Source organism: Rhipicephalus sanguineus, chromosome 2, assembly GCF_013339695.2.
Source record: "Rhipicephalus sanguineus isolate Rsan-2018 chromosome 2, BIME_Rsan_1.4, whole genome shotgun sequence".
NCBI lineage: Eukaryota > Metazoa > Arthropoda > Arachnida > Ixodida > Ixodidae > Rhipicephalus > Rhipicephalus sanguineus.
Window position 1 is genome coordinate 179,062,197 of NC_051177.1, and position 27,828 is coordinate 179,090,024.

The following is a 27,828-nucleotide window of genomic DNA, read 5'->3' on the forward strand; positions in this document are numbered from 1 at the left end:
AGTTAAGCACTACAAGCATCACATAAACATGCACACTTGGCTCACATGCGCTCAAATCGCATGTGCTTGACCACATGCGCTCAAAATCCAACACTCGAGAACATTCCAGAACCATTAAAGTTATTTCATATTCACCGGCTTGACAAGTCTATCCACGTAGACTTCAGCGTTGACGATTCATTCCCCTTCCTAGTCGGTGATCACAGGTCTCCTCGGTGACGCTCTTCAAAAGTTTTCGTTGCTGCCACGGTGTCATCTCTTGATACTTCAAAGACCGACTGACCGCACTACATCATAAAATAACACGTCTTCTCTGGCCGACTGAACCACACTTCCATTGAACAACATCTTCACTCCACTCACTGACTGACGCTCCGTCGCCGTGCGCTTATATTGGGTCGCACCCCGGGTTTGCGAAGCTTCTACATGATTCATCTGTGTGTAGCACGGTGAAAACTTGTGGAAGGGTGAGATCCTTCTCTCAGGTTCGTCTTCAGAGATGGACCGCGCGTGCCGCTTTGATTTCTCGAATTCTCTCGATCTTGCGTGGACATTAGCCTATATCGGTGGTGTCTTCTGCGGAGAGGGTAAGGGCCGCGCTTTCGGCACCTTTTGGTACTTGTTTTTTCGATGTGAGCGCTCTGTCAAGGCTTACTGTCGGCGCCAGGATTTCATGCCATCGTTTGAAATTGGCAATGTGCACCTAATTAAGTGCTTGTTTGTGACACACAGAGATGTTTAAATACACCATTGTAAAGGCCAACTTGCATTCTTCAAGTCAAGAAGTATGAATGCTGTTGTGCCGGGGCAACTGCCAGTCGCCATGCGCTAGAGCTTGGCAGTGGAGAAGGGTGATGTAGAAGTCTGTTGGCGGTAAACCGGAATGTCTTGATTTTTTTGTTTCTGAGAGGGCAATGCTTTGTCATCTGCATGGTTATAAAAATAAAGAGCTGTGGTCTACATTGCTCTTAGCCTGTTTTTGTGCAGAGAGCAGTGTCATGATGGGAGCGATAGTGGCTGTGTGAAGGATGGCTTATCCTGGCAGTTAGGCTGGTGGTTGTGTTCTCTCAGCGTCTCATAATGTCATTCTTGAACTTATCACAAAGTGTCAATCAGTTTGGCATCATGTGACAGTGTTACAGGGAATTCCTATTTTTTAATCTCCGATAGGCGTAGCATGCAACGAAAAATTGTTTTGCAGAACATTTCATTTGGTTCGTTAGCACATTTTCACTGAAGAGGACGTGCTTGTTTGAAATACAGTCGAACTCGTTTATAACGAACTCGAAAGTGTCGCGAAAAGTGGTCGTTATATCAGTAGTTCGTTGTACTATATGGTCTCGCCCTTAAAAACGCGCGCTTTGTGGCCAAGCCGTTTTTTGTTTTTGTTTTTTTGTCTTTGTGCACTTTTATTAAAGTGCTAACAACCCCTTCGGTGACAAGCTAAGCCTTTTCGCGTCGTGAAGCGACGCCCGCTGCGTGCTCACAAGTGAATTAACCGGCTTTGCAATGAGCTGACACCGTTTCACCGAAGCACGGTACCGCGACGTGGAGCGGATCATCCCTGGCTAGTTGCGTGCAGCGCGTCGCCTACTCGGGTCGCGGAGTCACTGCCGGGCCGCTTGCTGTATGCCGTATGCGCGCGTTTGTACGTTCTTCGTGCTTGCTTCACTCCGAACCGTGCACGGACGGGTGCGGCGACTAGCCTCTTCGTTCAACGCGGCGAAAACAAGCATTTTCCAAGCAACGCGCACTCTACGTCTCCGCGATGCTCTCGCGGCTCTGCACGACGATGCGCGGCGCACTTCAGTTGTCACCTAGTCAAACACGCAGTATACGCTCGCTGTCAGTGCATCGACGTTTCTCGGTGCCCGCGCCGCTTAACAACAGCGAGCTACTTTCGTTTCTACAAAGCGACGCGCACGACACGGCGGCGGTGAACTTGCGAACGGCAGCATGGCTAAGCATGGCGCGCTCGTACCGCCGTCAATCCGCAGTGTACGGCGTACGCCACATGCGCAGCCGAGCAGATATCTACAGATGACTGTGATAAGGTTGTCGGCTATAAGGCATAATGGCACGTTCTTCGACGGCCGCCACCTCGCCTTCGCTCATTTCTGATGCTTATCCGCGAAGGCATCGCCGCAATCGCGCGGGAGTCGTAATCACCGATCGACCGGTCTCTGCCGTTACCGAAAAGACGGACGACATTTTGCGGCACATTGTGGCGTCGACGAGTTTAGGGACGCAGTGAACCTTTTTGCGATGGAAAGTTATCGCGGTTATCACTTGTTGCATTTATGCCTTCTTGCGTTCCAAGGCATTGTTTGGTTCATCGCAGGCGGTCATAGCTGCAGAGAACGGCGTCAGGAAAGGTTACAGTGCGAAAGCTGACCGCAAGGCTTCATGCTGCCTACTATTTTTTTTCCCCTCACTGCCATTCTACCACTGAAGCAAAGGCTGGAAAGTGAGCGACCTCGCTCGCAGCGTCCGAAATCTGCGTGCGGTGCTCGCCGATTTGGGTATCTCAGTCGCGAGTAAACTGCAGCGGGGCACGCGCGAGCGCGCGCTTTAGAAGGCATGTTTTAACTTTTTTTTTCGCTTCGTATGCGCCATATTTTTACCGCGACCGTGTCTGAAGTGTTCGTTGTAAAAGTAGGAGTCCTTGAAAAATGTTCACTATATCTGGACGCAGCTTCAATGGTTAGCATAGGAAAATCGTAAGTGCACACAGATATGGTCGTTATAACCGATAGATCGTTATATGTGGGATCGTTATAAGTGGGTTCGACTGTATTACGCAGATGCTTTCGGTACGTGTATGTATGCATTTAAGACGCAATCTTTGCCAAAGAATGAAAAACAATACAAAAGGAAGCTGAATGAGGTAAGGTTCTCAGCTGCTGTATGAAAACTTGCACATTAGCATACCATTTGCTGATCCTCTGGCTCAGTTTCCTTGGTAATATGATGGATTGTTTCCTCTGGAATACATTTGGGAGTGCCACCTACCTTAAAGTCTGAGTGGTGTGCTAAGCACCCCACAATTTGCCAAGTGCCAGAGATGAACAATGATGCAGTAGTTAGTGCATTCATCTGCAGTACTAACTGCTGGGCTTTGTGATACTAACAGGTGATCCTCAACTTGACGTTCCAACAAGCCGCTCGAGGGGTTAATAAGGATGTGACAGTCAATGTGGTTGACACGTGTCGTCGTTGCCAAGGCACCCGCAGTGAACCTGGTACTAAGCTGGTCCGGTGCCCATTCTGCAATGGCAGTGGCATGGTGAGTTGGCCAGTACATTGGTATTGTTTGGTATTCATGCTGTTGTGGCATCTATTTAGATCAAGTACACAGCTACAGTTCAATCTTGTTAATATCTCCGTGAGGTGATTCGGTCAAAGCCACAAAAGAAAATATGTACTGTACTCTCTCCCTCTGAATTTTTTTAAGGTAACAACTATGTCCCTTATTTCGCAATTCCAGTCTATCCATCCAGCACATCACTAAAGAGGCCTTAGAGTGAAAGACTACTACCCGTGTCAAGCAGCCAAGTTGAGTGTACTTATGGGGAATACACTTTGGCTAAAGTGCGCTTTACCAAATCTAAGTGATGCAAGCCGAGTGTTACTTGCAGAAGAGTATACTCCGGTTGTAATGCGTTTCATGAATGCACTTTGCTGGATCTCAAGCGCACGTGTCTCGGCCGGTATTGGCTTGCAACGTTTGTATAAAAGACAGCTGCGTTTCTTGGTGAAAAAAAAACAAAAAAAACTTTGTTTTTATGTATAATTCAACGTAACGCAATCATACCTCTGAGTGTATTTTTCTCTTTATACATCATCGAAAAACGTGCTCGCCATTTCTTTTTTGCTACAAATGTGCTCTGTTTTCCCATTGAGCACCGCGTATCTAAAGTGTCACTCAGGGTTCCGAAGCGTAAGTGCACTTAACGTGCCCGCTTGTCGTGGGTAGAAATCACCTTATACTACTGGTGTAGTATTCTTTCAACACTGCGTTCATTAATTTTGCTGTAAGAGGTAGCTTATTACGAGGGAAAATGAAGGCCAGTGTTAAAGTTTTTAAATATTGTAACTGTGTACAGTTGTGACATCACGGATTTGAATAAGCATTTTTTTTTTCCGTTACTTATAAGTTCTTCAGTCTTGGTGAGCTTTGTCTTAGGCTCCAATTGTTGCAATCTGAGTCAGATTGTGGTAGGAATCGGTAAAATGTAGCCTTAATCTTTCTCTTTACGAAACCCTACAGCAGTGTTTTGCCCCATGTGTTATCTTGAAGGGATTTCATTACCTTGTGGTAAAGGTGGTTTTTATCCTTATTGTAGGAAACGATCAGCACAGGGCCATTCGTGATGAGGAGCACGTGTCGGCACTGCCATGGCACTCGCATGCACGTCCAAGCGCCCTGCATAGAATGCCATGCCAAGGGCACCACTGTACAGCGCAAAACAGTCACTGTCCCCGTACCTGCAGGTGCGAGCTCTTGTTTATTGTGCAAGCACTTACTTACTTCCATCTAAAGTAAGCAGGGATCCGACTTGCTGTGGCGGTCTGGTAGTTATGGTGCTCGACTGCTGACCCGGAGGTTGCAGGATCAAATCCCCGCTGTGCCGGCCACATTTCAGTGGAGACAAAATGCCGGAGGCCCGAGTACTTGGGTTTAGGTGCACGTTAAAGAACCCAAGGTGGTTGAAAGTTCTGAAGCCCTCCACTACAGCATCTCTCATAATTACCGTATAAACGCGTGTAAGGGCCGCACTTTTTTTTCAAGAAATGATGGCCAATTTTCAGGGTGCGGCCCATACACGCGACATTTTTTTTTTAAAGTAAAAACGCACCAGTTAGCGAACAAAGAGCGTTTATTGCAGTATACGACATTTCTTGCGACATACGTGCTCAATCGTCGTCACTCGGCGAGTCCAAGTCCTCAGACTTGGAGTCCGAGATGAGATGGTGTGCTGCGAAGCGCCGTCACCCCACAAGCAGTCATCTTCCGTGCCATCCAAGCTGTTAGATATCACGGCTACTTTAAAACTTCGGGACACAATGACCGTCGACACCGAGCTCCACGCAGATAGGATCCACCCAACTACAGTCGCCAAGTCTAGTCCCTTCACACGCAGCATGTCCGTTGTGAGTGCAAGACCATCATTCCGCACTTCAGTCACATAGCGGAGCAAGTCTTCTTCCAAATCGGGAAACTTGCACCGCTCTCCTCGGAAAGTGCGCTTAGTGGTGTTGGTGTTTCGCAAGGCTTCTTTTTGAGCACACCAACGTCGAACACACTTCTCGTCAACGTCGAATTTTCTGCCGGCGGCACGTTTCCCATGCTCGAGAGCATACTCGATCACCTTCAACTTATAGCCAGCAGTGTAGCTATTCAGGTACTTGCCCATCTTGCCAAAACGTGAACGCCGTGTAGAAAACAAGCTAGCACAAAGGTCATCAGTGCAGAAAACTACAGCAAATGGCTGGCTGAACTGCACAAACCGAACAACGCGAACGCCATACCAAAGTTGGTGATGCTAATGCCGATATGGATAGCGCCGATAGCGCGTTTGTATAGAAATGTGAGAAGCTAAAGATAAAATCCTGCTCTAACCTTTAGTTGGCGGGTCTATGAATACTAATTAAAAAGTTAAAATTTTTAGCCCACTTCACGAACATCTTAACACAAATAAAATCCAAAAAAATATACATATATACTCTGGTGACGATGATGATGATGATCGCGTTTCCTTGTGCCATCTATCGACTACGCTTAGAAGCTTACGCGCGCACGCATTTTGAATACGTATTGGTTGAGGAAAGTGTGGGTGCGGCCCTTACGTGGATTTTTTTTTTTTTTAGAATATGCACTTCAAAAAAACGGGGTGCGGCCCTTACACGGGTGCGGCCCTTACACGCGTTTATACGGTATATTGTGGTACAGTGGAACCTCGTTAATGCGTACCTGCCGGGAACGCCGCATAACTACGCACTAAACGGTAGTACGCATTAACCACCAAGTAAAAATTTGCATCTCCCCGCATACGCCATCGCCACCAGCAAAGAAATAAATACAGTGCCACAGCAAATATTGCCTAAAGTACCCACTGCAAAGCTTTTCCTTTCTTTTTCCCAAACTGGAGAAAAGATTCTGGTACTCTCGCACGACCGTCCGATAGCGCGCGGTGACGACGCCAAGGAGCATTTCGGAACTATTATAGGGTCCGGTATACGCATTGACCAACGTAGCGACAGAACGGACAGTGTCGGCTTTCCGCGATATATGTGTGTGCGTCTGTACCGCGATCTGCTACTAAATGAAAACTGACAGTTCCAGTGAAACGCGGTACGGCTGCGTGGAGCCGATCGTCTCCTGGCTAGTTGCGTGCAGCGCGTCGCCTGCTCGGCTCACGGCGTTACTACCGCGGCCGCCGGGCCGCTTGCTGTACCGCACGCGCGCATTTGTCGTGGGAGTGTTCTTCGTACCCACTTCGCTCCAGACCGTGCACAGATGCGGCGATGAGCACAGATGAGCTTGTTCGGTTAACGCGGCGATGACGAACTTCCTGCAAGCGATGCGCACTCCGCGACGCTCTAGCGGTCCTGGCAGCGGACGGAAGCGCGTTTGCGTGGTCGCCCAATAAAAGCGTGCAGTATGTTTACAACAGCGCTACGCTTGCTGTACCGTGCGCGTGCGTTTAGCGTGATAGCGTCTATACAAAGAGGTTTCTCGTCGCCCACGACCAGCAACGCTCAACTCCGCAACAGCGAGCTGCTTTCGTTTCTACAAAGCGGCGCGCGCTTGAACACGGCCCCGCACAACGAGGCGGCAGCGATCGGCGGCCCAGCGCGTCCAGGTTGTCGCCTATTAAATGCGTGCAGTAGGCTTAAAGTAGTGCTGCACCGCACGCGTACCCGAGCAGATATCTGAAGATACTTATTGTGATAAGGTTGTCGGCGATAAGTCATGCTGGCGCGTTCGTCGGTGGCCGCCGCCTCACCTGCGTTCTTTCCCGATGCTTACCCGCAAAGGCATCGCCGCAATCGCGCGGAAGTCGGAATCGGTGATAGATCGATCTACGCACTTCTCGAAAAGACTTTGGCGGCACATTGTGGCGTCGGGAAGTTTGGCGGCGCAGTAAAATTTTATGGCACAAAACGTTATCGCGGTACGCAGGGTACGCACTAACCGGTAGGCGTATGGTGAAGCACTACGGCTTATGCGGTCAGCGAATGCATTAGGCTCTATGAGACTCGGTCGGGGATTCGTCGCAACTACGTTTTAACCGTTAGTACGCTTAAAGCGGGTACGTATTAACGAGGTTCGACTGTATTGGGATTAAAACCTCAACAATAATATTAAGCAGGGGGCCTATGCTATATTGTGTTTACTGCAGTCATCCCAGAATATATCGCACTCTAAGCAGACTGAAATTCTCCAGTATATGGATAACTCGAAATACAAGATTATGCCTTATGGAACCTTTTCTGAAAACTTCACATTTCGTAGACTCTCTCTCTTGGACTATCTCAGACCCCATGACCAAAGTCTTTCTGAAACACTAGGATATGCATAAAACGCGACACCCTGGTTTTACTAGCTGTAATGCCATTCCACAGGTAGGCTTATTTCTAGAGCTGTGCGAATAGCAAAATTTTGGGTGCGAAGCGAATTCGAATAATAAAGATTGAGTGCGAATCGAATCGAATAATTTTGAATAATTTTCGAATATTTCTCAATCATTTTTCGAATAATTCGAAGTGAAATTACAGAAAAAGTTGCAGAGAATCCCTAAGTATGTTCTTGTGAGATCGCAACATGTAAGCGTTTCTTTTCGCTCGGTTGATGAAGCGCTGGTGAAGTCATATTTCATAGTTGTCTTTCTTATCAAGAGTGAGGCAATGTAGAGGCCGAATTGTATTTATGTACATGATTTGGTGCAACCAAAGTGTTGCCGACAACACTTTACACGTGATAGGCAGAGATGCATCCTCAGCCTCTCCTCCTCTTTCAACTGCTGTGGAAGTCCAACTGATGTGGCGGACAAGGGTGTGCTCCCTTCAAGTCCGGAGTTCCAAATCTGCCTCGTAGACGTCGATATATAAGAACATCTGAAGTTTTGGATGCTAAAAAGCTTCGGCGTCCGATTTTTCGGACTACCTGCCCAAATTTTAGGTCTAAAATAGCATTAATTGAGCCCCCAACTCTGCCACATCTTTCATCTCCATATTGGAACCAGCTGCCTTTCAAGCTCCGCTTGAAAGGCAGCTTTGCCGCAATACGGGGGTGTGAGGAGGTGAAGCATATTGAAAATCTAGGGACCACTTCCAATCGGACGTTGACTGTCTCTTGCCTAAGTTCGACCCTAACGGAGCTTGAAAGGCAGCTTTGCCGCAATACAGGGGTGTGATGAGGTGAAGCATAATGAAAATCAAGGGACCATTTCCAACCGGACTTTGTCTCTTGGCTAAGTTCGACCGTAACGGAGCTTGAAAGGCAGCTTTGCCGCAATACGAGAGTGTAGTGCGGTGAAGCATATTGAAAATCTGAAGGGGTCATTTTCAATTGGACATTGACTGCATTTGTCTTTGGGAAGTTCGAATAGTTCGAATAGTAAAATTTCAGTGCGAATCGAATCGAATAGCAAACACTATTCGAAAAATATTCGAAATTTCGAATATTCGCACACCCCTACTTATTTCAGGTTACTAGAAGGGTCATTCCACGCCAACTGTCCCAGCCGGGGCGCTCGACAAAAATCAATTTCTCTGAAAAAATTTGAGAAAATTATGCACATATAGATATTAGTTCTACAGCATTTTCCCCAAATATTTTGAGCGGCAAAAATTTTTCGAGCACATGAGCGCCATTTGAACTTCTCGAAGTGGTGGAAAGCCACGTACGAAAGAAAAATTCGCTATAAATGGACCGTTTCACGCATTCATTCGACACTTGCTTTTTTTGTGTTTTCAGAGCATCGCGCTATTATCATGGGACAGTTGCTTATAGTACCTTTATATTTTTCTTTCCTTAGCGCATAGGCAAAATTGAGTAAATTGCAGCGTTTGCGGGAATTTTTTTACAAAAGATGTTTGTAGACCAAATGCATCAATTACTTTTATAGAACACTCCATAACACGTACCATCTCCTAAAACTGTTGTTTTGCCAGTCTGTGGCGCACAGGCTCTAAAATAAAATCCTGAACTTGGAAAAAATGCTACATTGGCCTATGTTGAGATGTCTGTAGCACCCTAAGGTGGTCCAAGAAAAAATAAGCAGAAAGGCGCATACGATTGAGAATCATAACAACTTTGTCCACAGAAAGCTTAATCGAAGTAGTTTTTGTTTTAGCCAAGAAAAATCTTTTTGAAGTTTAGTCTCACCATTGCATTATTTTGCTATGGGGGCAATACAAACCGACTGTACTTACTCCATAAAAAAAGAGGTAATGTATTCTTAGCACATGGTTTTCAGTTCCTTTTGTTAGTATTTTATAATGTATATTACATATCGAGGAGATAATAAACAGAGGTAAAAATATAACAATACCATTGGCTTAGATGCCAAAATTCCCCCAATAATGAATCGCGTTACTTCTTGCATTGTTTGCACACACCGGAGGTGGAGGCAGCGGCGCCGGACAACTACACCACATAAACAGGCTGTTGTGATCTCATAACAGTTGTAAAACAGTGCATGTTACCAGACTGACAAATTCTACTTTAACCAAAATCTGCTGCCTGCAACCATCCAAATAAGGATGTGAAAAATAGTTTGGCATATCCCGTCCGTAGTGTCGCGGACGACGGACAGAATGCGTGAATACGCGGCGCGTCGTCACATCATGCGCCCTTTGTTGTGGAATAGATAGATGAACTCTGTTTAGATCTGCTATAAATGGCTATGCCTCCTTTCTCCGGTTTACATGAACTTTGAGACTTAACTTATTTTGATGCCAATTGATTCTCAGAGCCGCATGCAAAAGTAATGCGATTCATTATAGGGGAATTTTTCCGTCTAAGTCAATGGTATTGTTATATTTTTGCATCTGTTTATTATCACCCTGTTATGTAATAAACAATATAAAGTACTAACAAAAGGAACTGAAATTCTTGTGCTACGAATACACTACCTCTTTTTTTTTATGCAGTAAGTACAGTCGGTTTGTATTTCCCCCATAGCAAAATAATGCAATGGTGGGACTGAACTTCAAAAAAATTTTCTTGACTAAAACAAAAACTACTTCGATTAAGCATTCTGTGGACAAAGTTATGATTCTCAATTGTATGCGCTTTTCTGCTTATTTTTTCTTGGACCACCTTAGGGTGCTACAGACGTCTCAACATAGGCCAATGTAGCGTTTTTTCCAAGTTCAGGATTTTATTTTAGAGCCTGTGCGCCGCACTCATGCAAAACAAAAATTTTAGGAGAGAGTACGTGTCATGGACAGTTCTATAAAAGTAATCGATGTATTTAGTCTACAATCGTCTTTTGTAAAAAAAATTCCCGAAATGCTGCAATTTACTCAATTTTGCCTATGCGCTAAGGAGTGAAAAATATAAAGGTACTATAAGCAACTGTCCCATGATAATAGCACGATGCTCTAAAAACACAAAAAAGCAAGTGTTGAATGAATGCATGAAACGGTCCATTTATAGAGCGAATTTTTGTTTCGTGCCTGGTTTTCCACCACTTCGAGAAGTTCAAATGGCGCTCACATGCCTGAAAAATTTTTGCCGCTCAAAATATTTCGGGAAAATACTGTAGGACTAATGTATATATGGGCATACTTCTCTCAGATTTTTTTAGAGGAATTGATTTTTGTCGAGCGCCCCGAATGGGACAGTTGGCGTGGAATGACCCAGAATGGATGCATCACTTTGGAGTTGCCCCACTGTAATAGACTTGTATACACGCACTTCGTGATCTTATAGTTGTCATAAATCGCTGCTTTTGTTCCCTGTCTTTACTGTAAAGTAGTGGGCCAGTGCACCCTGTAACTCAAGTCGACCTCTCTGCCTTTCTACGATTAAAGTATCCTCTCTCTCAGAGACAGGGATCAAGGTAAAAAATATTATACAGTGCAGATGTAACCCAATTTGCTGTTACAAGGTATGCAAAAACGATAAACTTATTTGGAATCATCAGGATGAAATTATTTAAGTGACGATAAAAAGGATTACAAACAACAAAAGTGGCGTGTAAAATAGCACTAAGGATTTCCTATGTACATATCCCCTTCAACAGTGGTGGCTAAGTTTGTGTATGCAACTTGCTTATGCTAGTAGTGTCAACTTGTGACCAAAAGAGAGCACGATACATTGCTTATTAGACGAACTGAACCTCCTGCATAGTCAATGTGTTTTGGCTTAACCTCTGTGTGGTGCGTATGACTGCAGCCGATCACTTTGGTGAAGGCATTACGATGTTCGCCGGCTTGTTCGACGTGCTGCGTTCCAGAACCAACGTCAGAAATATTACTTTTGCTTTCTCAAAATGAATGAAACCAAAAGCTAATTGCGCACACATTTGGAGCCTGTGATTTCATTCTTTTTATGTCAAAATTGAACATGACTGACTGCACAATAATGAAGTATTTGATTTCATGCTAATTACAATTAATTATTAAAACTCGCACAAAACAACATATTATTTCATTTGCTTTCTTGGAGTGTAATATTGAGTGTCTTGGAATTATGATATGTGAATTTGACACATACGTAGACAGTGCATCCTAATTCGCACGTGAAGGGGATGTTCTTGGCTGGGGACATTCTCTTCAGTATTCCCTGCAGTCATCTTGAACCCAATTAGACTCAGAAAGAGGCAAGGACTGCTATCATTATGCTGCTGGCAGATCCCTGAAGTGGGGTGAAGTTGGTCTGTTGTGCTCCAGCTCTGTCTCATCCTGTTGTCGCTGCAAGGTGTTTTGTAGCTCACATCCGCTGTTTTTCTTCTTTCAGGTGTGGAAGATGGGCAGACGGTACGCATGCAAGTGGGCAAGAAAGAGCTCTTTGTAACCTTCAAGGTTAGCTCATTTGTTCTGTCTAGGGTAGCATTTCCTCATTAGAGACACATGTGCGAGCGATAGACCTTAAAAAGGTTTTACATGAATTTCATTCCTTAGCAATGGGGTTACACGAACACCTACGTAAGACGTCCTTATTTTTTTTATTTGAATGACAGAAACATGACATTCGGCTTGCTTACAGTGGGAATGACTATTCTTCTTCGCGTAGCAAAGATAAAGAAAGAAAAAGTCACAGTTTCGCCGCAAGGGCGAAGCAATGAATGCGATAGCAAGAAACTAATGCTATACGAATTGAGGCCCGCCAATAGATACTCTCAGTTTGAACAGCGCTCCTGTTGCAAAGGCGGCCGAAGCAGCGAACGAAACTAGCGTGCTTCAAGTGTCGAGCTTTGACACTTGATAGTTTGCGCTCATCGTCTGTTTGTTCGTTTAGCGGCGTCCCTTGCTCGAGTGACTTTCGTACGCTCCGTAACATGAGCGCGGACATCACGGTGAAACCTTGAAACAACCCTCTTCCCCTCACCACCAGAAAACCGCGTGAGCAGACAGCGGAAGGGCAAGGTTCTCCTTGCGCAAATATAAGAAGCGAGCGAGCTCGCCGACGACTTTTAAATGCGCCCGTCGTGCTCCTAGCGCCATCTCGCTGGTAATGAAGAAACGCTTATAAGCGCCGGCCGTCTCTGAGTCCGTCCAGCGGTAAAGGGTGTGTATATAACGCTCGCCGTTAGCTACGCGGAGGATCTGCATTTCGTGGCGTAGCGGTTAGCACCACTCGCTGCGGAGCAAGAGGTCCCTGGTTCGATTCCGCACTTCGGAAGCATTTTTCTGAATTATTTTTCTTTGAGCCTTTTATATATATATAAATACTTATACATATACAGTGCATGACGGCGACGGCAAAATTCAGCCGAGACTGTCCATATAATTGCTATCGCAATAAAACTGCACACCTGCCTTTGTTTTTAGTGCAGGATTCTTTTGAGTATCTTTTTCACTGCACGACTTTTTGTTAGAAGCCATCTTCATTATGGAATTGTCTTTGTGAAAGCTTTCTCTTGCCCCTTAGGTCGGTTGTACATGTATTGATGTCATTGCAGTTTATTGAATTGCACCTCACAAGCTGTTGGCATTACCAGGCTGTTGTCTGTGACTTGTGTTGTATTTAACACTCTAAGCTTTCTTTGAATTTGCTTTATTCTTTCAGACAGCTCTAGCCGTGAAATTACTTTTCTACTTCTGACACTTAGGTAGTCTAGAATGAGCAAATATGTGGTCAAAGAATCATAATTTGTTGTGCCATTAATAATTTCAATAGGAGTTATACAGAGCTTAAGCTGCAGTTTGGTTTACCAATGTGCAAGATATTTGTGTCAATTAGGAGCATGCAAATATTAAAAAATTTTGAATAATGAATCGAGTAGTGCATATCTGAAATACTGAATATTTTTCTAATACTTTTCGAATAATTGGCACTGACGGGAAAACCCCGAAGGAACATAGCATTGGAACAGTGATTGATCATTTTTCTTGTTTTAATTATTGAATTACTGAGATGCATGCAGCTCAATCATGCAATTCATTGTCATGTTGATTCATGAACCATTGTTTAATTCTTATGTCTCAGTTTTATATAAACGGTGATGCCGAATTATATCACTTTGAATACTGAAGTAATTGCTGTATTTCAACCTACAGTTACAAGAGATCTCGAAGGCTCTAATTGCTGCTGTGCATGAGCTTGTCTCAGTTTAGATAATTGTGGCATTTTTTTCTGTCGCATAAAAGTAATTGTCATGTTTCTTTGCTAAAGTTTGTGAATATTTGTTTCAAAAGAATTGTTCTGGGAATCTAGGGCTGTTTTGCAAACGGTTGCCTCACTATTCGAAAACTATTTGAATACTATTTGATTCAGTTTGAAAGTTACTATTCGCACGTCCCTAGTGTCAATCCTTGACCTGCATGTTGTTCTGTTGGCAGGTTGCACGGAGCGACTACTTCCGCCGCGACGGGGCAGACATTCACACAGATGCTGCCATCACGCTCTCTCAAGCAGTACTTGGTGGCACTGTGCGTGTTCAAGGTCTCTATGATGACATCATGCTGAAGGTTTGTTCTAAGTTTATCACTTTGGCTCATCTGCCGAGGTAGCTTAGAAGCTGAGACACTGTGCTGGTGTTCTCAAGGATGCGGTTTTTATTTCCTGTCATGGCGACCGCATTTTGGTGGGTTCAAAATGCAAAAGCACCCATGTACATAGATTTAGGTGCATATTAATGAATTGCAGGGGGTCAGAATATGTGTTGCGACCATTTCGCAAGAGTGCACATAGCACAAAAAAAAATAACATGCATCATAAGGTCTGGCACTCAAGCTTAATATACTTCGGATGTGCTACCAATAATAAATACATTTAGTGTATCTCAAGGTTCTCAGAAACATTTTGGGGGTGGACATCTTCCTACAAAGAACGGGGAAGTTAGAGGCAGTCATGACACACACAGTAATGTAGCTGAAATTTGTTCAATTCATTTATTCATCCAGTAATTCAATAGCTTATTCAATTAGATTGTAGCAGTTTGTGCATACGTTATTGTAAGGATTATTTCAGAGGGTGATATTGCCAGCATTACTGTAATGTAACATAAATGTCTCTGATGGATTTACTACCTTGGCAACAGCTTTTCTTGACAGCACGTGGAAAATACAGAACCAAGCACATGCCTGCTACCGTGCCAAAAAATAGTACTTAAGTTTACTGAATATTTTTTCATTTGCGTTGTGAAGTAAATGCTGCTTTATTTATTATGAGACTCAAACAGTTGCGGGAAGTCGTAAACAAAATACAGTATTGTCACCTTGCAAGAATGCCTTCCTTTCTTTCCATTTCTTAGACAGCACTACTTTTTAGCACGCCCGTTTTCCAAAGTAAACATGGTGTCCATGATGTAGTGGGTCAGTGTGCGCGCCGCAAACGCGCTGTTAGTTCTCCAAGAAAAATATACTTGTAATAGCACGAAAATGTACACTGAACAATCGAAATCTCACCAGGCCGACTGGGTCGCGCGTAAGCGTACATGTGTACAGACGCGCACTAACATTTTTTCGGCCGCTGGGCCAATAAAGTGTTTTTATTTCTGGTGAATCCTTTTTTTCGGACTCCCGATTATTCGGACTTTTCAGCGGTTCCCGCCGAGTCCGAAATAAACGGTCGGCGACTTGTATATGGTTTTTAAATGCATTAACGACGCGTGTGAGCAAAACCGATATCAGCCGCAAGCTGCCATACTACTTGCAGAGCAACGTGAATGTGGCAGAAGCCCCGCCTCCGTAGCCATAGCTCCACTGTCAAGATAAGTTGTCGCCAAATATATCAGAGTGTTTGTTAATCTCTATTTATTCTGTCCACTGCTTACAGATCCCCATGGGAACCTCATCACACACCAAAATTCGGTTGGCGAACAAGGGAGTGAAACGGTTGAACAGCACCGGATACGGAGATCACTACGTCCATCTAAAAATCCGGATACCACAGTTAGTTCACCTTTCGTGATCTGTGCAATGGCTTTATACTAGGGGTGTGCGAATATTCGAAATTTCGAATATTTTTAGAATAGGGTTTGCTATTCGATTCGTATTTGCACTGGAATTTTACTATTCGAACTATTCGAACTTCCCAAAAACAAATATACAGTCAACGTCCGATTGAAAGTGACCCCTTCAGATTTTTAATATGCTTCACCTCATTACACTCTCATATTGCGGCAAACCTGCTTTTCAAGCTCCGTTACGGTCGAACTTTGCCAAGACGCATGGTGAATTCCATTGGCAGATTCGGAGCACTTCCGGTAGCAGTATTTCTGCTCAATTCGGAGCGAGTCTGTTCCATTGGCGGATTGAGAGTGCTCCCTGCATGTTTCATTGGCAGATTAGCAGCTCCGGCACCAGATCCACTCCATGGAGCAGCTCTCTCTACTCCGCAAAAAGCGGTGGATTCGACCGGAAGTTGCAAGCTCCCCGCGCGTGCGCAGAGCGTGGCGTACCGCGTGTGCGATGAAGTGCGATGTCCAACCGCGCCCGTTCTCTCCGCTGGCGCCTGTGAAGGCGAAAACTGCGCAAACCGCGAGGAATGCTGGGCGCTTGTGAAGCAGATGTGCGCTAGCGCCTCCTACTGTTTGCTCTGGCGAGGGCGCTTGGTGTTCCATTGGCAGATTTCTTTCGGATGCTCTCCACGGAGTGGAGTGCTCCGGCGTAGAGTTCGTTGGCCACTCCGAATCCGCCAATGGAATTCACCAACAGTCAACGTCCGATTGGAAGTCGTCCCCTAGATTTCGATATGGCTTCACCTCATCACACATTGGTATTGCGGCAAAGCTGCCTTTCAAGCTCCGTTACGGTCGCAAATGTACTAACACAAGAAAACGCTGGTTCTAACGTGGAGATGTTAGAACGCCGCTGTTACACACTTTTCATACATTGGGATTGATGCCTAACACCAACGCGCGTGCCCTGGACCGATCTGCGAAACGCTCATTTTAACGGGCACATGCGCCGCCACAATGAAGTGGTTTGAATTATCACAATTTCGCTGCATATTATGACAAAGTCAGCAAGCGTGGCAAGCTGACACTTACGGAAGTTTTATTTCCAGATGTCAGTCAGCCACCCCGTGCTGGCTTTAAAATCGTCGACGCCAAGCAAGCACGCATAATTCAGGGCCTTCTGCTGTACAATCGCTCCTCTCAGGGGACATTATTCGCACCGCGCGCCACAAAACCAAGTGTAGACGGCCTTGTCCAAGCTCCTCATGTTTGGGCAGCGTCACTTTCTTGTGTTGTGCAGACGCACCCGAAGCGAGTGCCTTCTGGATGGAGTCTTTGTTCTTCACGCACCGTGGACAGTGGGCTCGGTTAAATGCCGAAATCATGGGCGATGTTCGATTTTTTTCTTCCGCTTTCTGCCTCGGCGATCATCCGTGCCTTCTACTTGAGAGAGAGAAATTTACGCTTCCTCAACGGCGTAGCCATTTCCACGGAACACACACCACAGAGGAAAACCAGAGTAGAGCATGCTAGAACTTGGCACCTCAAACCAGAGAAAACGGCAGCGTTGAGGTGATCCCATGCGATCTCGTGCCGGCTTGTGCAGCCCACGTGATGACGCGCGTGGCTATCGATTGCAGTGGCTCAAATCTAGTACTTTGGATTTGTCTTCCAATATGGCGACCAGCAGCTTTAGTGCGGTTCCAGTTTCGTTCGCGAAGACTTCGTTGAACCGCAAAAATGACTGTCACAGCTTTGGAAGGGCCTTCTGATTTGAGTACTTCGGTTGTTCACACTCAGTTCAGTCTAAGTTTCGTTATCCAAAAGTTCGTTGAAGCAGAAATACTGAATCAAACGCGTTTGTTATGAAGAGAATTTTTTTGCATTACTTTCTATGGGCAGCTGACAGGGAATCAGAAAAAATGTTCGTTGTGGCGGAAATTTTAGTGTAGCAGCGTTCATTGTAGCGGTGTTCGACTGTATTGCATTTTGTGTGGCCCTCTTAAAGTGCATAGAGGCTCCTGGTTTCCTGGCACTTAGATGGTCTAACCTCGATTTTACGATCATGAATATAAAGAATTATCCAATAAAATGAACGGAATTGAAAAGTTGGTTGGCTTTGATTTAGTTCAGTGAGCTCTCTACCAGTGTAGCAAAGTTGATATTACTTGGAAACCTAATGTATACTTATTGTGTAAGCAAAATGTCACAACATGCAGCATGAGCAACTTGTGATCATACAGCATGATCCCATGTGATCGCAGCAACTGCACAGTCGTGTATTAGCTGTTAAGGGTGCAAAACCTGTTCGTAATTTCCGTTTGCTCTTTCTTCCTGAGCAACACATTGGCGTGTAAAGCTATTTACGAGCCATCAAAATTGACAATGAGGTTGTTTGCTGGCATATTCAACGCATTAGGCTTCCATTTCTTGCCTATCTATCTGACTGCACTCTTTCTTTTCCGTGCAACAGTTTTGCATGCTTGTAACGAATTTAGTTAGAACGTAGGCATTGTTCTGTCAGATGCAGTTTTGTTCTGACATTCTCTGACTGTACCTTCAGTTTCTTATTTTAGTTTCTTTTAACAAGCCTATGAGAAATATATAGAAGCAAAGTCCTTTAACAAGCTTCATGCTAGTGGAGCCACAGGACATTCCGCATGAGCCACGACCATGAAAGCCAAGAAACATTCTTACACACAAGTTCAAGCAAACACTATCTTTTAATGTACAAAAAAACTTCTGAAAAATCGTGTTTCGCCTAAATGTAAACTACTTGAGCATGCGAGCAGGTATTTGTGGGAAATTTCTAGTACAAGGTGTTCGTTGAAATGTGTACCGGCTGTGTAAATTTTAGTCTCTCTTCTTTGCCACCTTCTAGGCGCCTAAATGACAAGCAGAAAGCGCTGATTCAGGCGTACGCTGAGCTGGAACGAGACACGCCTGGCACAATCGATGGCCTAGTCAACACAAGGCAAGTAGGACGGGCATGAATGCTGGGCTATGCTGGTGATGTTTTATTGCCTATCCATTGTAATTATATCTGCCACTGATAGTAGACAGTGACGATCTTGTGCCCAGCCGCACTGGTAGAAGCACTTTCAGGAGTCATAAAATTTTAAATTTATATTCTGCTTATTGTTCATTTTAGATTTCGGTGCAACTAGAAGTATCGAGGGGTACACGGAAGTAAATCAGTTTCTTGATAATTTGTAATTGTGCAGTTTTCAAATCCAGCTCGGATATTGCGCTTTTTGGGGGGGAGTCTGTAGCTGTGGAAGGCATTGACAGAAAAGAACACCGTTTTCCTCTCGGGAATCACAGAAAGGCTTAATTCCATTAACTTGTGTAGGCAATCACTTCAAAATTTTGTTTTACAGTGATAGCTATGCCTGAGTGCACTACATACGTGGGCTAGATGGAACCTATGACTTTCACGTGGGAGGTGAGCATTCTAGCGTAAAGCTAATTTTGCAGCCTATGAGGCACTGTAGAAGTTGACGTGGCTAGCTGTGACGCCACCTTTGAAACCTCCAATGTCCCTCGTGATGCATTGCTCGTGCCAGAGATCTTTGAGGCCTCTGCACAGCTTGGGTGTGAGTCTCGTCAAATGCTAGGTGTCGCAGTAATGCAAATGAGTGAGAATTAGAGATGCATGACTAAGAGGCTGGCAGGTAAGCGTAGAGGTAAGTAGGCTTCACTGGAAATATATTCAGAAGAGCTTGTGTAGGGGCTAGTTGGAACATAGTGGAAGATAATGTCTGTGTCGTTCCTGTCTGCTGTCTTTGTCAACTTTGCAGTGCTGCCTTTATCTTCCAGGGAGTAAATTACAGTGTAGATCTGGCACGTAGAAATTTCAGGTGACAAATTTCTGTAGCAAGGTCATGCCTGTTGCGACCCTTACATAAGGATGCATGTTTGTTGTATTTGACTTAACCATAAATGGCACAATGTAGGAGGTGCTGAAGACAGTTAATCGTGATTGCCGTGAAATTTAGTGCTGACTTAAAGGAGCACTGACACAAAATTTCGAAGGCGAGATAATGAGTGAAATAGATGTATGTGGAGCCGTACACAACGTCTATGAAATATCAAGGGCCAATATAGCCTAGAACATATTTAAAGTCAATTTTTAAGTGCATGCCGCGCGACTGAGCGAGATGCGAGCGCTTAGCGACGCCAACATCAACGCGGGGGATGCGTAAACATACCTACGTCACGAGTTTGTGTTGGCTGGTTGTGCCCTTGCACTTGTGCCGTGCTACCTGCCATTTCTTCCTCCGTACCTGCGGCTTTGCGTGTGCTAGTTGTGTTCTCTTCCGCTGTTCGCTCGTCGTGCCCGTTGTCAGATGTTATGGTCCGCTCACGCTAGCGGCTAGCCTGCCGCAACAGCGTGGTGCCGCAGAACGTCGGCCGTCGCCGGACGCGCGAGAGCTGTCCAACTTGCACGGCAAGCTTCGCCGGCGAGGCATTCGCGCCTCCGAAAAACATGGCAGCACTGCCAAAAGCGGTTGTCGTCCACTTCGAATCTATCAAGTGGCCGCCGTGCGCTCTGTAACGTGTAAGTTCCGAACTGACGCTTCCATTTGCTTTAGATTCATGTCCTCAAGCTTCGACAGCAATGTATTCGTCCCGATTCGGCGCTGTTTTTGAGAGCCATAGTCAAATAATCGATGCTGTAAGCTTAACGAGTCGAGATGGGCGCTTCCAAATTTTTGGAGGACATAGATTACGCGTTTGTTAGTTGTTTCTAATCCTCCATAGCTGGCGCCACTTGACCTGGTTCGGCGCCCACCGCACCCATGTTCGCGCGCCGCCTACGTCACAATTTTGCGTGTTCACGTGGCCAGCTGTGTTTTCCCGGCTTCCGGAGGACGCTGTCTAGCTCGGTGCTCTTTGAAACTTGAAACTGCGACTGGGCGCTCTAAAAACGTTTCTAAATAAATAACCGTCGCGCAATGGCACAAACGAGGTTTGCAGCCGTGATAAGTGGATCATAAGCTATCTATTGCAACAAAAAAAACAAGGTGCAAAATTTTTGTGTCAGTGCTCCTTTAAAATTTGAATGGTATGGAACAAGTCAAAACACAGTGAAATAAGTGAGAGGAGGTGCTGCTTACTGTCTGAGGTGCCCTCTATGCAGCCTCCTTTCCCGCCTTCATTGTAGATCATTTGTTACAGCATTCTAGTTTTTCTTGCTCATTATCACTGGTTTTCATAGTCTTTTGCTGTGCCCACTAGACCCTCTGGTTTAATGCATGTGCAAGATCGAACACCCCGAGAGGTTGCAGTGTGTGAGCTGCAGAGCAGCCCGATTGTGTGGCCTGAAATGAGAGATTTATATAATTGCTTTAACATTTGGTCACCGATAATTTTAAACAGGTTACAGAGAAGACACTCGTTTAGCTAGCTGAGGTTGATTTACATTTGCATAAATTTGATCTCGCAGTGTTATACCCGTGTCTCTGTCTTGTGAGGCCCCGCTGCCACAAATCCCAGCCTAACTGTAAACTTTCGAGTCTGCTAACTTGCTGAAGGCTTGTTGAAAATGCTGCAGTCTGCTGCAATGCTGTTAGGTTCCCATAAGGACTTTGTCCGGCAGTGTCTCAAAAAACCTGCAACTAAAGTGCCATTTCCAAAGTCTCCTTGTGCTACCTGAAATTTGAGACTTGGTTCTCAGATTGCTAGTGCTAACGAAACTACGGCTCCTGTGTTTCAGCCAGCACGCATAGCTAACAAGATTTTTAATATGTTTCGGGAGTTTTTAAACAGAAAGGAAATTTTCTTTTCTCCTCTTTCCATAGGCGACAAGAAAACATATGCTGGCAGAGATGAGACTGCACAAGAAGGAGACATGGGTATTCTCGAGAAAATTAAGAAGGCTATTTTTGGATGAGCGTCTGCACCGTTTAGGCTTTATATTAAGGTATGCTGCGCTGCTTTGCTTGTGAATGCTGCCCGACGATTGTGTGTGATCGAGACATGTAATCGATTTTCATGTTCCTTCTTCTCGCAGGAAAAACTGCAATGGATGATCCAAGTGGTTTAGTGAAACAAATACGAACTGCGCTGGATGAAGCTGTGGTAGAACCAGTAGAAGACCAAAATAATAACAAAGCGTAGTATCTTATTTCTTCGTTCCCTGAGAGACGTTGTATTTTGGGCCCTATTGCAGCCTGTTAGCTTCATCTTTTGTTAAAACTGGCATCAATAAATGAACATGTCGTTAATCATCACCTGTCCTGGGTGTACAGTTGTCTCTCTTTAATGAGATTTTGTTTTCAGGTGTGCTGAAATTGAACAGTGGAAGCAGCAGTCAAATGCTATCATCCAACAAGATTTTATTAGAAATGAGGTGTGAAAATGTACGCACAAGCACATCTTACACATACATGACTCAATCATCTCATGGCTCACATAAAAAAAATTGAAAAATGGCAAAGCTCACGTGAACAGCAGTAGGGATGAAAGAACCTACCAAGTGTTGAAACGTATGTGTTGCCATCCTAAAGAATCTGCTTTGCTGCATGGCTAAAGTTCTAAGCTTCTTTTCTGCTAACTGAATCGAAGGTGCACTGACGCTGAAGTCACTCAGCCAAAGTGATTTCAGCTGCTTTGACAATCTCTCTAGTTGTCATGTAAAATTCACTTGCAGTGCGTCCTTAGGATTTTATGGATCTACTACATGTAAATTTTCAAAAGCAGAATGCCTTGCATGTTGTGCCACAAGCAAGCTGAGTGTTCCTGTTTACTTACTGTAGGATTGCATTTCATTAGGTAGGCAGAAGCCATTTGATGCGGTTTGAACCTCGCATATTCAGTATTCTGGCATACATGTTTTTTTTACGCGATACATTGCTTGTTAGACGCTGCATGTTGTGGGTCTTGACTCTGTCTTGCTACTAATTTTTTTAAGCCCATCAAAAGCACATTCTTCCTTTTTATTCTTGCTAATTGCACTTGTGCAGCAATTGCAACCTCAATTCAGCTTCACTTTGACTTCTTGAACCTTTGCAGAAATTGAAAATAACTTATCTGGTGCTTTTTTCAAGTCTCAAGAAACCCTTGTTTGCTATATGACCCAGTTTGTGTAATTACACATTTATCACATTTGAATTTGACGTGTAAAGCTGCTGAACAAGTGTGTGTGCTAGTTCATTCGAGTCCGAAGCTGTGTTTAGATGGAACGAGTTCCACGGTCTCCATCGCCGGCCAATTCGGACCATACTACCTGTGATCACAAGAATTACTGTAAATACTTCCTTGCATGCCGCAGGACAGCATTGAGAGCATTAATTCAAATAACTTTCTGTAGTGTCGAATGTGTCACTAAAATTTGGTGTAATAGCAACTGCCCACCTGGCACATTCAAGTGTTGACTGGCAAGCAGGGACCGATAGTGAGCCAGTGCTGCAAAATGCTGTTCTAAATTGGTCTTTCGCTGCTTTTACTGCAGAAAGTATCATCAAATGGTAGATGAATGTGCTTTACCTCTTAGCAAACACAAAACGGGCATCTCTTCAAGCATGGACCTGACACACAACGGGTCGAGGCTTTTCTGATGCATGTGATAGGTGCCATGTGATGTGTGGGTTTCTTGCGATAGAATGGGTATTTTAGTTGTATATTTTTTGCCGTCTGTGGAGTTGGCTGCGGGCACGCGTGCAAATACATACTGATAACTAGAAAAAGTATTGTGGCTCTGGACATGTTGCACTAACAAGTAAAGCAGCTGCAACAGTGTTCTCCAACAAAGCGTGCTTCGTCAACTGCTAGAAGTACTGTGCATTCAATTCAGTCCATTTATTTACCAGTATGTACAGTCGCGCTCAATACGACTTGCAACACGGGAGCGTGTGGCCCTCACGAGTTCAAAGATTGCACGTAGCTTCAACATGTTTTTATTTCAACAACTAAATGATATTTTCTTATTTGGGATCATACCTAAGTGAGAGAACAGCGTTTAGTTATGGAAATAAGGGCCACTGGAAGCCATGTGCAGTCTTTGAACTTGTAAGGCCACGCACTCCCTGTGTTGCAAGTCATATTGAGCGCAACTGTACATGCTGGATGGTTGCGTTCGGTTAAAAGCTACATAAGTAGCTCTACGGGACCCAACAACCAGGCTATACAAGGTAGTATCAACAAGCAGTCCAGTACAGTGATTAGCATGAAAAAAAAAAAAACTGCAAATGACAAGTACGTGTGCAGTGTTAAACCAGTGTGTTAAACATGAAATTCAAGCAATAGCTGGAACTACTCAAGGACACAAATGCTAACTGCAGGAAAAAACATTTTAAGAAATGTTTAGAAAAGACTATATACAGTACAAAACCGCTATAGCAAGAATTATACAGTACTACTGTAGCAATGCTAGCAACAAAACAATCAAACACTAGCTATATAATACAGCAAGAAACTCATGTTAGTAGAATAACAATGATCAAAGAAATGAAATAGGTTACACAGTATCACATTGCAAGTGAACGAAGTACGAGCGCAAGTCTTCTTTTACTGAAAATGTCGACATTTTCATATTTATTCAAAGTAGATGGTAGGTTATATACCAACGCAGTATTCCTGGCAAGTACTGGTGCAAGAGCCGTAGCGGGGATTCCTAAACCCACATTTCACACCATTGGGCTACATCCTGCAGGTCCGCTGCTTTCGTGGCCTTTGAGATCTGCGGCACTCTGTGTTAGGGTGCCTTGATGCGCGTTTTGTTGCACTACTCTCTCTGTGTTGCTGAAAATTCACCGCCGAGCGGCCGTTTGTTTTTCTAGCACAGCTGCTCTGCGTTTTGATCGAGTGACCGTGCTTGCAACAAACAATATCTAAAAGGCAGTGCTTCTGCAAACTGGGTACACTGCAACGTTGGTGCGTTGGGTGCGTCCAATCTCAAGGCTTCAACAACAACAGAAATGTACTATAAGCACGATTGTGCAAGCTGTATTGTAAAAAATATATTAACGCAGAAAGTTATGATGAGGGTTTAAATATGCTGCTTCTCAGTATTTATGGAACATTTGTTGATGCGTACGATTGGTAACGATACTAAGCAACGACCGCTTGTAAATACCTGGCTAAATCAGTTAGGCCACACTGGTTTTAGCGCGATTAGCGCGATATTGAAGCGAGCTCGGCGTGGAGCAAATTCAAAATTCTCGTGTTTTTTCGATCGGCCGAAGCCCTTGCGAAACTCAAAGGCGGCGCCTAGGTGAGTTATTAGCATCGCAGCTGCTGTTATTCTTGCCATACCCCCTTGACTTCTTAAGCGTGGTGCGCCGTGACGGAAAAAAAGACAGGTGTCGATACCTTACGTGTGATGGCAGTTACTGGTGCACTCGTGAGCCTTCAGACTAATCTGTGTGGTGTAAACTGTAAAATACGGAATCTCAAGTTAAATACAGCCACATGCCGTATTTCTGTCAGTTCCGTTACGGCTTGCTGCGCAGCGCCTGCGAAAATTGCTTGCTGCAAAAACTTTTTTAATATGGCTCTCATCGGAAAAGGGGCGATGCTTGGCGCTCCCCTACAACGAAGAAACGATGACTGTTAGCATCGTCTCTTTATACCAAGTTACATGACTGATGTGAATTGTAATGCTGTAGCTATAACGGGCTCTGTTGAAACGCACAAGACGCCGTGGAGTGCGCGGTAAATAAACAAACCGCGCTGTAGATGTGTTGTTCTGAAGCGTGCTGTACTGGACTGGTGGAGCGGGCTTGTACTCTGTCGTCTGCAATTTGCCCCCCCCCCTCCCCCCTTATTAAACACACTTCGATTCACTTACCGCTGTAGGTTGAGGCGAAAGTGGTAAGAGTGATATGAAATTGGGAGTTCCTGGAACGGTGCCCCATTTAATAGACTGTACTGTAGAAGCATATATTTTAAAACGGCGTTTGCGAGAAACCCAACGAAATGAAAACATGGTGCCGTATTCTGTATTTGGTCGGCTTTCAATGTTTGGTTGCCGCTTTAGTGTCATTATAAGTTGTTTTTCAGTAGAGCATTCTGTCGGTGTGCTTTAGAGCATTCAAAGCATGCTGTATTGATTTCTGTGCATAGAAGGCTTTGCTTGTGTGCAGAGACAGCCATACGAACACGCAACGGGTTTTTGAGTCCGTGCCCCTCGTGGTTGTTGACATGGCACACATTGCTGGCTCTGTTGCATATAGCGTGAGCGCTCCACGAGTAATTTAGATGCCTGTACTCTCTTTAAGTGCTGGGATGGCGGCTTCGAAGCAAGCCACACCCGAAGACGGCAACCTCCAGCCAGCTACCTCCGCCCAGAGTGATGCTCCCAGTGACAATGCTGTGCTTGATGATTCAGCAACAATGTCAAGTTCGTCGCAAGACAGCAGTATTAATGATGACAAGAACGGCGATAAGCCTCAAGCAACCAAGAGGTGGATGAAGAGTCAGTGGCTGTGCACAAAACAGAACAGGTACTTTCTTGAAATGATTTTCTGGAATCATCGCTGTTGGACTCACCCATGTTTACTATCCACTATTCATGAAGACAATGCAGATTCAGCTGTCAGGATGCAAGTGGTGAGAACGAATGAATTTTTAGAGGACTACTTGTGCTGCTTTCATTAAAGTGAGACTTGGAGGTTTGTCTGGTAATATGGTGCTGTTATACTACATATATTTATATTTTGAGTGAGGCGGGCTGTTAGGAGTTCTGCTGCTATTGGCAAGGAGTGCACTTTTCACTTGTTAAAAAAATGTTAACTGGCACTTGCAGCTTTATTGTTTAGGACGGATTAGGCATCTTTTTATAGCACTTTTTATGTAACTCTCTAAAATATACATATTTTTTTTTTAGTTTGAGCAATGGCGTTAACATATTCTGATAGGGAAACAAATTGTGTATGATAGTGAAAATTTCTGGAGCCCTCCACTACACGTTCCTCATAATCATATTGTGTACCCGCCACGGTGGTCTAGTGGTTATGGTGCTCAGCTACTGACGCGAAGGTCGTGGTACGAATCCCGGCCCGGTGCCGCATTTTTGATGGAGGGAAATGCGTTGAGGCCCATGTACTTAGATTTAGGTACAGGTTAAAGAATCCCAGGTGGTCGAAATTTCCGGAGCCCTCCACTGCGGTGTCCCTCATAATCATATTGTGGTTTTGGACGTAAAACCACAGCAATTATTGTATCAGAAAGCATGCAGTGTTTAACAGTGGAATATTGTCACAAAAGCCAGAATAGGCATAAGAACATAAATGAGAAAAAACAGAAGGCAAGGGAAGTTTGTGTGGCATACTGTGGCCTTTCTACTGTTTAGTCCAAAAGATGTGTTCATGAATTCTGCTTTCACACAGTGGGTCAAATTTGCCTGACACTGTTTTTTGTCTCGGTTTGTTGTTTGAGATGTTTGAGATTGAGACTCTAAATTTGTTTCACTTGCATAATCTCTGCACTCTCATATGGCTCAGCATGCATCACATCAAGCACAGTGCATCTGAAAATGATAAAGGCTCAAATTCGGGCTCTTATATTTCCAGGTGTCAAACCGCGCAGACTCTGCAATGCTGAGCTCGAGGTGCTCCTTTGTTTACTTGAGCATCGGCTATCTGCTCCGACGGCCCCTCCGACAGACGAGCAGAATCAGCAGCTCTGGGAGAACCTGCACTCTCTTGTCCCAAGTATAAGGATCACATGAAACTCATGATGCAACGAATCACGAGAAGAAACTACACAGAATGAATTACTTGAAAGAATATGGTCGTTTAACCTTCTTTTTCCAGTTGTTCCTGTTGAAATCGGGATGCTTTACAAAAAGTTGCAACATATAAAGAACAAATGCCCACACAAAACTTAGAAATTGGAACGCCAGCAACTATGTTTATATAATTTATGGGACTTAGCACTGCAGGCATTTGTGCCCACTCAAATTGGGGCTCACCCTCAAGCAGTTTTGTGTAAGGTTGTTCATGTGTTTAGTAACAATAAGCCCAGTGATCAGCTATGTCGTAAGTGTTATCATGTTGAAAAGTTCTTAAACAATTTTCATGTCAGCATTGCCATGGCAGCATCACTTGAGTGTCACTAAGCATCAGGTATTGGGGATATAGTTTTTCAATATTCACTGCCAGCATTGTATTCTTGGTTATGTGAACTGTTGCACATTTGTTAATAGCAAGGCTCCTATATTTGTACTTCTCATACAATCACAGCTCATTTATATTCTGCTTTATTTTAAAGCATCCAAATTAGCAGGCATGCTAGTTAACTA

At 44.5% G+C, this 27,828-nt stretch overlaps 2 protein-coding genes and 1 long non-coding RNA gene across 3 annotated transcripts in view; all 3 read left to right on the forward strand.

The window, feature by feature from the left end:
* The window catches only part of LOC119382057 (protein tumorous imaginal discs, mitochondrial-like), a 19,526-nt gene extending 952 nt beyond the window's left edge, over positions 1-18,574 (forward strand). The window contains exons 2-7 of the mRNA XM_037649791.2: positions 3,134-3,286; positions 4,347-4,494; positions 11,975-12,039; positions 14,020-14,148; positions 15,458-15,573; positions 18,463-18,574. Of these exons, the coding sequence (XP_037505719.2) occupies positions 3,134-3,286; positions 4,347-4,494; positions 11,975-12,039; positions 14,020-14,148; positions 15,458-15,573; positions 18,463-18,574 (723 nt within the window). The remainder of the gene's footprint in view (positions 1-3,133; positions 3,287-4,346; positions 4,495-11,974; positions 12,040-14,019; positions 14,149-15,457; positions 15,574-18,462) is intronic.
* A 2,757-nt stretch (positions 18,575-21,331) lies between these two features.
* Positions 21,332-21,805, forward strand: LOC125757262 (uncharacterized). The gene is made up of 2 exons (XR_007415189.1): positions 21,332-21,507; positions 21,598-21,805. It is a non-coding gene; the product is annotated as an uncharacterized LOC125757262 (long non-coding RNA).
* A 4,006-nt stretch (positions 21,806-25,811) lies between these two features.
* LOC125757404 (ventral anterior homeobox 2b-like) overlaps positions 25,812-27,828 on the forward strand; it is a 31,068-nt gene continuing 29,051 nt past the window's right edge. Inside the window, exon 1 of the mRNA XM_049412987.1 lies at positions 25,812-26,029. Within this exon, the coding sequence (XP_049268944.1) occupies positions 25,812-26,029 (218 nt within the window). The remainder of the gene's footprint in view (positions 26,030-27,828) is intronic.